The sequence below is a fragment of the Triticum aestivum genome, chromosome 2D, assembly GCF_018294505.1.
Source record: "Triticum aestivum cultivar Chinese Spring chromosome 2D, IWGSC CS RefSeq v2.1, whole genome shotgun sequence".
Classification (NCBI taxonomy): domain Eukaryota; kingdom Viridiplantae; phylum Streptophyta; class Magnoliopsida; order Poales; family Poaceae; genus Triticum; species Triticum aestivum.
The window spans coordinates 637163231-637170353 of NC_057799.1; the positions used below are offsets into that span (position 1 = coordinate 637163231).

Below are 7123 nucleotides of genomic sequence, written 5' to 3' on the forward strand. Positions count from 1 at the left end.
CAAGAAATCATTCTAGTATGGAACAGAGGGACGACAATGTATCATGAAGTTGTAAATGGTAACGCCCTATTTGATCAATGGTAGCTATTGACCGAGATGACAGTGCTGCGAGTAAGAAGGCGGCGTGATGGCTTCGCAACGAACAAATAGGCACATGTGCAGTGTTCGAATGGCACAATTCACTCTGATCAGCCCGTGCCCAATGTTCTCTCGACCCGTGACAGCCTCCTCCGCGCTGAGTATACTACTCCCTCTGTAAACTAATATAAAAGTGTTTAGATCACTATTTTAATGTCCTAAACGTTCTTATATTTGTTTACGGAGGGAGTAGAATACAAACTCCAAAGGGGACCACGAGGCGGTATCAAAATTCATATCGAGCAACCTGACACTCAGGCTCCAAATGCCATTTTCAATGAACGCATTCCTATTCAACACCTGAATTATATTACAAATATCTTTCATGATCCCGCTTTTTGTGCAACTGATATCCTGCCCATAGCAAGAATAAAATCTCTCACCCAACTAATGATTAAGATCAGGTTCAGCCCTCTCTTTGTGAACTTATGTCGGTAATGTTTCTTTTTGAACTTTGCCATGATGTCTGTACAATATCTACATTTCTAACTTCCAAAAAAAGAAATATTAACATGTGTCCTTATCTCCGCCTCGACCTCCATCTTCTGGAGTCATGAGGCCTCAAGAGCTGCACAGGAGCAGCAGGGATCCGGAGCCACCACTCCCTCAACCTCCTCACCAGCTTCTCGCTGCTCTTCTTCCTCAGTGGCATATGCCTCGTGTAAGCCTCCAACAGAATGAGCACGAATATGATCCGGAACGGCATAAACGCAAATGCTGCAGCCGCAACGAGCATCGTGGTCGCGACTTTGTTCGTGCTCTGGTACCATGTAACAGTTGTCAGATAGGCTAAGTTACGCAGAGATTTGATGCAGAAAGGGTTGAATCATAGTACGGGCTTGGGGCAGATGATTAACCTGAGGAAAAGCTGCGAGCATGAGGGACCGAAGCTTGAGGAGAAAAATGTTTCCAGCTTGGACATGTGCCTCCAGCTGTGAGATGGCTTCCTGTAGAGCAAGGAGTTGTTCAACGGTTCGTCGACGAGGCGGGGTTGTGACTTCGAATGCTTCGATGAAATGCCTGTTGCCATGGTGCTTGTTCCATAGCATGAAAGCGGTAGACCCGACCAAAAAGCCGGGAAATATGTACCATATCAAGCCTCTGCGGATTGCATACAGATAAAAAGAATCACATCACTTATCTTTAAAGGGATAGGCAGGAAACTTGTTTGGATAAAGAGAAGGGAAAATCTTCTGTTATATCATTAGATATGCTCAGTCCTGGACCATGAATATTACCTGTAAACTACGTAGAGGAAACAGAGCAAGAAAACATATGACTTAAGTGGATCTTCCCACTCAGCCAGAAAGACAAGCCTCTTGCCTATTTCAATCAAAGGAAACACTAATTCCTGCACGTTAAGATGCAACCAATAAAACATCAGTAATCGGGAATATTAATCCATTTAAGTCCATCTTGACTTTATGAGTAATTCGGTATCAGTAAAATCCTGCCCAATTACGAGTAATAGAAGTTCAGGGTTTTGCATGTCTCTACTGATCATTATTTTTTCACCATGATCTTCAGTGTGCATTTCAGACTTTCGGTATTAATACTTGAACCCAAATATTACACAAGAATGTGAAATACTCAAAGATTAATACCTTTAGGACAGCCACATTGGTGTCAATGTCCTCCACCTTGACCTGATCGAGCGTCGCGCGTGCGGCCTCCACTCTACCGGAATACCCAACAGATCGCTCCAGAGCCATCTGCACCGAGCTGGTCCTTCCAATCTGGACATCCCCGACGGCGAAATCCCTTTCCTCGGGATTGTCCTCCTTCCTGAGCGTCAGCAGCCCCATCCGCACGAGCGTAAATGCCGACAGCGGAAATGGATCCGCGAGTGCCAGCTCGTCGGAACTGCCCTGAGCTGCCAAGTCATCGCCTCCCCTGAACCTCGAGCAATGTTCCTGCAGCTGGCCATACAATGCCTCCAATATCTTGTCCCCCTTGGGCAGCTTCTCTGCTAGGTTGAAGGCCAGGGTGGTCTTGAAGTAGGCCGGCAGTATGTGGAACCCCTCTTTCACGGCGCGGTACCGGAGGATCCCCAGCGTCGCGACGGCGAGCGCCTCGGCCTTCTGGAAGCCCACGAGCCGGTACCTCCTGATGAACTTGTGGGCGTGCAGCACCTCCTTGATCACAGCGAACCAGTAGTCCCGCCGGCTGTGGCCCTTGAATTGGGGGAACTCGAAGAACACCGGCTCATTTCTATCGATAGGTACCAAAACTAAATGTGTTATAAACCTATGTCATACTACATGATTGCAAGAACTGAAAATTGCAAATAATTTGAAGATGATCAGGCACTCACTCACATGGAGCTAGATTTGTACATGACGGCCTTGTCGAAGAGGTGAGCTCCCCATGGCCCCGTGGACTCGCGCTTCACGCACTGCTTCAGGTCCTTGGTGAGGTCGTAGACGACGGCGTCGCCGTAGGAGAAGTCGACGCCGATGGCCTCGAAGTAGAGGGCGTGGTTCGTCAGCGTGAGCCTCCCTGCGACAACGTGGACGCATCACCTTATATGAGGCCCTCCTGAAGGAGCACGGACCAGCAGCGCCGGGCCAAAAATGTACCATAGGGAAGGTGCTTAACCAGGCCACGTGGACGTGCCGATGTGCTGCAGGACCGGCTGCGTCGTGGCGGCTCCGAAGATGTCGAGCACCACCTCGCCGTCGCAGAGGTCCAGCGCCGGCGCCTTGTGTCCGCCGGAGATGCATTTCGTCGACCTCAGCACGCTGAAGATCAACAGAGATATGATATATGATGCCACATTGCTGCGACCCAGGAAAATGGATGTTGTTCAGAGGCTCAGGGCAGAGGATGTGTGTCACCTACTCGTCCAGGCTCGTGAGGTACTTGTGGTAGATGAGGAAGTGGAGGCGGCCGCCGGTGGAGTTGGTGAGCGCGTCGAAGAGGTTGCGGACGGTGATCGGGTGCGCCATGGCCGGGCAGGCGGGCGCGATCTTCGCGAACGCCTCCGGCCCGACCGTCCTCCTCCCGTCAACCTACACATTCCATAATCCATCGTATGCTCGAGTCGATTGAGCAAGAAGCTAAGAACACAGCACGATGACGGAACCTGGATGGCCGTCTTCGTGGGGCTGGAGTAGAATATGGACCCGCCGTCGTCGTCATCGTCATCGCCGCCGTCACCCCAGGCGAACGCCGTTTTCTACAAGGTCGGAACCATCTATTTTGATCAGCCACTAAGGTGAACTGCTTCCTGCCATCGATGCGTCGAGTAGTTTCGGTGTGGCGAACCTGGAGCTCCGCGTCGGTGTCGTGGTCGGGCGCCTCCCAGGCGAGCATCATGTCGTAGGTGAGGGAGTGGAACTCCCTGTCGCCGAGGTGGTCGTGGCGGCGCCGGGTCTCGGCGCGCAGGGCGACGTAGGAGCAGTACTCCACGATGCTCCTGGCGTAGGCGAGCGGCGGCTGCTCGTCCGGCTCCACCCGCCGCACCAGCTGCTCCACCGGCACGCCCGCGATCCTGCACGCCACCCACGAAAACCAACATCGGATCGATCCGTCAGTCCAAGAATCCAAGGACGGCGCAGGGAGATGGGACTGGGACACGCACTGCGCGCATCGGCGGACGACGGAGGCGGCGGTGGGCGAGAGCGCGGAGATGTCGCCGCCGCACTGCTGCGCCGACGTGGACGCCGACGCCGACGCCTCCTGGCCCATCCTCACGCCGTCGTCGCGCCGGCCGGGGAAGAGGCCGTCAAAGAGGCCCATCGCGGCGCGTGGCGGCCGGCCGCATCGCCCGTGACCCCGTCAAGCGCGCGCGCGCGCACGTACGCCCGGCCAAGGCGGCAGAGGGGATCGCGCGTGCCGTGCCGTGCTCCGGACGCGCTGCCCTTCCCGGGGAAAGTGGTTGGTTGGTTGGTGCGCGCGATCGTGGCCCGTCTCTGCTTTTGCTCTGCTCCGCGGGAGCCGGGTGTCCGTCCGGTGCGCATGGATCGGGAGCACGCGTGGCTTTGGATTGGCTTCGGTTCGGGGGCAACCAGGTTGCGGTTGCTTCAAAAAAGCGGAGGAGATTGATGCTACATCTGCAGATCTGCTAGCTTGTACAGTACTACGTCCTCCATCGTTCTCGTCGCCGTGCCGCCACGCCACCGCCATCTGCCGTTGCTGTTCGGTTTTGCTGCCACGCAATGAATGCGTACGCGTTACGCATCGGCGTCGTCACTCCGGGGAGAACATCAGGCGCTCCCCCATTCCAATGCTCCCATGCTACGGGGGCTTGTGCGCCATTGGATCGTGGACCCAATGGTTGCCATCGGAACCTATCGACATACTACTGATACATACATTGCACCTGAGGGCTTAGATAATCAAATTACAACTTAATGTGGTTTATTGTATTACAATAGGCAAATGAAAATATAGACACATATACACGAAGTATAAATACAAAACTCGAGTGAAATATATTGAGTGTGTTTTGTCTAGGCATCCTTCGGGGCATTGCAATTTTTAATAGAAGATGACAAGAATAGTTACTGATCTACCCAACTTGGAAGGACTTATGGCAATTGAGAATCCCGGGGAAGATAAAGCACTTAAGATGAAAGGTAAGGGTGTTTTACCTTGCTTTCGAGTTCTTGCGGGTAGACACATACCCCTAATTCCACAATGCCCGATGTGCAAAGTTGGCCTGGAGGACATACAACATTGTATCTTCACATGCACGAGGGCTAACAAGGTATGGTCTGCGCTCAATCTTGGAGAAACTATCAGGCATGCGGTAGCTCGGGACCGGTCTGGTTCTATTAACTTAGAGATACTCCTACAACTTCGAACTATGGTACATGAAATACCGGCTCCAGAGTTTATCCTTGTTGCCATGTGGTATATCTGGTGGCAGAGGAGGCAAAGCGGTGAAAGGAGTGCCCGTGCAACCTCCTGATAAGACGGCTGTGTCAATACGGGTATTGGCCACGAATTTCATCCGTGCAAATACTCCGAATCAGCCAGTTCAAAAATCTAATCAAATATGGAAGAAACCTGAGACAGGCTATGTGAAAATTAATGTAGATGCGTCATTTCATGCGGAGACCTTGGCAGGAGCTTGCAGAGCTGTGGCGAGAGATGACTGGGGTAATTTTATCGCAGCGGCAACATGGCCTATGGTTCATGTAGCATCAGTGGTTTCGGCAGAGATAAAGGCTATTCGGTATGGTCTTATTCTGGCTTCAAATATCCGGTGCTCCAATATAATCATTGAATCAGATAGTTTAAATGCATTGGAGGCAGTTTCAGACCTTCATGCTTACATGGGCCCCGTGTTGGGGAACGTAGTATTTCAAAAAAAAAAATCCTACGATCACGCAAGATCTATCTAGGAGAAGCATAGCAACGAGCGGGGAGAGTGTGTCCACGTACCCTCATAGACCGAAAGCAGAAGCGTTTAGTAACGCGGTTGATGTAGTCGAACGTCTTCGCGATCCAAACGATCCAAGCACCGAACGTACGGCACCTCCGCGTTCAGCACACATTCAGCTCGATGACGTCCCTCGAGCTCTTGATCTAGTTGAGGACGAGGGAGAGTTTCGTCAGCACGACGGCGTGGCGACGGTGATGATGAAGTTACCGGCATAGGGCTTCGCCGAAGCACTACGACGATATGACGGAGGTGTGTAACTGTGGAGGGGGGCACCGCACAGGGCTAAGTGAAGACTTGGTGTGCCTTTGGGGTGCCCCCCTTGTCGGTGTCAAAACCGGCGGATCTCGGGTAGGGGGTCCCGAACTGTGCGTCTAGGATCGATGGTAATAGGAGACGGGGGACACAATGTTTACCCAGGTTCGGGCCCTCTCTATGGAGGTAATACCCTACTTCCTGCTTGATTGATCTTGATGAATATGAGTGTTACAAGAGTTGATCTACCACGAGATCGTAATGGCTAAAACCCTAGAAGTCTAGCCTGTATGACTATGATTGTCTCTCTGCCCTGATCCGGACTAAGCCCTCCGGTTTATATAGACACCGGAGGGATCTAGGGTTACATCAAGTCGGTTACAGAGAAGGAAATCTTCATATTTGATCGCCAAGCTTGCCTCCCACGCCAAGGAGAGTCCCATCCGGACACGGGTAGTGTCTTCGGTCTTGTATCTTCACAGCCCATTAGTCCGGCCCATGTATAACAGGTCGGACGCCCGAGGACCCCTTAGTCCAGGACTCCCTCAGTAGCCCCTGAACCAGGCTTCAATGACGAGGTGTCCGGCGTGCAGATTGTCTTCGGCATTGCAGGGCGGGTTCCCCTTTCCGAACACTCCAAGATAGTCTTCGGACATGACGAACGTGTCCGGATCTGCAACACAAGTTCCACGCACAACCGCGGAGAGTATAGTATTTCACGAGTCCAATCTGCTGACAACTTTTCATAAGGTGACATCACGTCTGCCCGGTCATTATTTTGAACCATTTCCTTCTGCCGTTCCATGTTTCGAGATGCGGTTTTCATTGGCACGTCTTGTCAAAGCAGAGATCGTGTCCCCTTATTGTGGGATTCTCATCAATACGGGCGTGGGTAATCCGACCGTACTGTTTGCACAGCCCTTGGGAACAGGCGAGTTTTAAGGCGAGTGGGGAGGCGCTTGATATTTACTGCCTTTATAAGGGTATAAGGATTCCACTCTTTCACCCATGCCTTCTTTCTCTCTCTGCCCTTCCATTCTCGAGCTCCAGCGCCCAAGTCCTCATCTTTTCCGCCTCAAGAAAGCACTCGACCATGTCCGGATCTGGAGCGCAAGGCAAGTGGATGGCCTCCTCCGTCAAGGAGAAGGACATCACCGGGCTTCGGGCGGCCGGGTACCTAGCGAAAGAAATCACCCACCGGCTTCCGGCAAGGGGCAAATCATCCCCACCCCAAAGCCTAATGAGAGGGTGGTGTTCATCCCCCATTTCGTCCGCGGATTAGGGTTTCCTCTCCACCCTTTCGTCCGCGGACTTATGTTCTATTATGGGCTAGATTTCCAT

The 7123-nt window shown here is 52.4% G+C and overlaps 1 protein-coding gene across 2 annotated transcripts; it reads right to left on the reverse strand.

The window, feature by feature from the left end:
• Nucleotides 1-364: 364 nt before the first annotated feature.
• LOC123055207 (uncharacterized) lies at nucleotides 365-4131 on the reverse strand. Of its 2 annotated transcripts, XM_044479186.1 has the most exons (10): nucleotides 3722-4131; nucleotides 3406-3631; nucleotides 3224-3316; nucleotides 2980-3149; nucleotides 2737-2879; nucleotides 2457-2637; nucleotides 1743-2349; nucleotides 1377-1489; nucleotides 996-1239; nucleotides 365-898 (listed from the first exon to the last, which is right to left on the reverse strand). In XM_044479186.1, the coding sequence occupies exons 1-10, from the start codon at nucleotides 3877-3879 to the stop codon at nucleotides 659-661; spliced, it is 2175 nt and encodes a 724-aa protein (XP_044335121.1). In that variant the 5' UTR covers nucleotides 3880-4131; the 3' UTR covers nucleotides 365-658. The 2 variants fall into 2 exon arrangements, with proteins under 2 accessions (XP_044335121.1, XP_044335122.1); XM_044479187.1 differs by lacking the exon at nucleotides 3722-4131 and having other exon boundaries at nucleotides 2976-3149.
• Between the last annotated feature and the right edge of the window lie 2992 nt (nucleotides 4132-7123).

Excerpts from the sequence above, each read along its gene's own strand:
- LOC123055207 (XM_044479186.1), bottom strand. The coding sequence starts at position 3,879 with ATGGGCCTCTTTGACGGCCTCTTCCCCGGCCGGCGCGACGACGGCGTG. Across the intron at positions 3,317-3,405 it reads ACACCGACGCGGAGCTCCAG|AAAACGGCGTTCGCCTGGGG; the intron begins GTTCGCCACACC and ends CCGACCTTGTAG. Across the intron at positions 1,490-1,742 it reads CCAATGTGGCTGTCCTAAAG|GAATTAGTGTTTCCTTTGAT; the intron begins GTATTAATCTTT and ends CTTAACGTGCAG.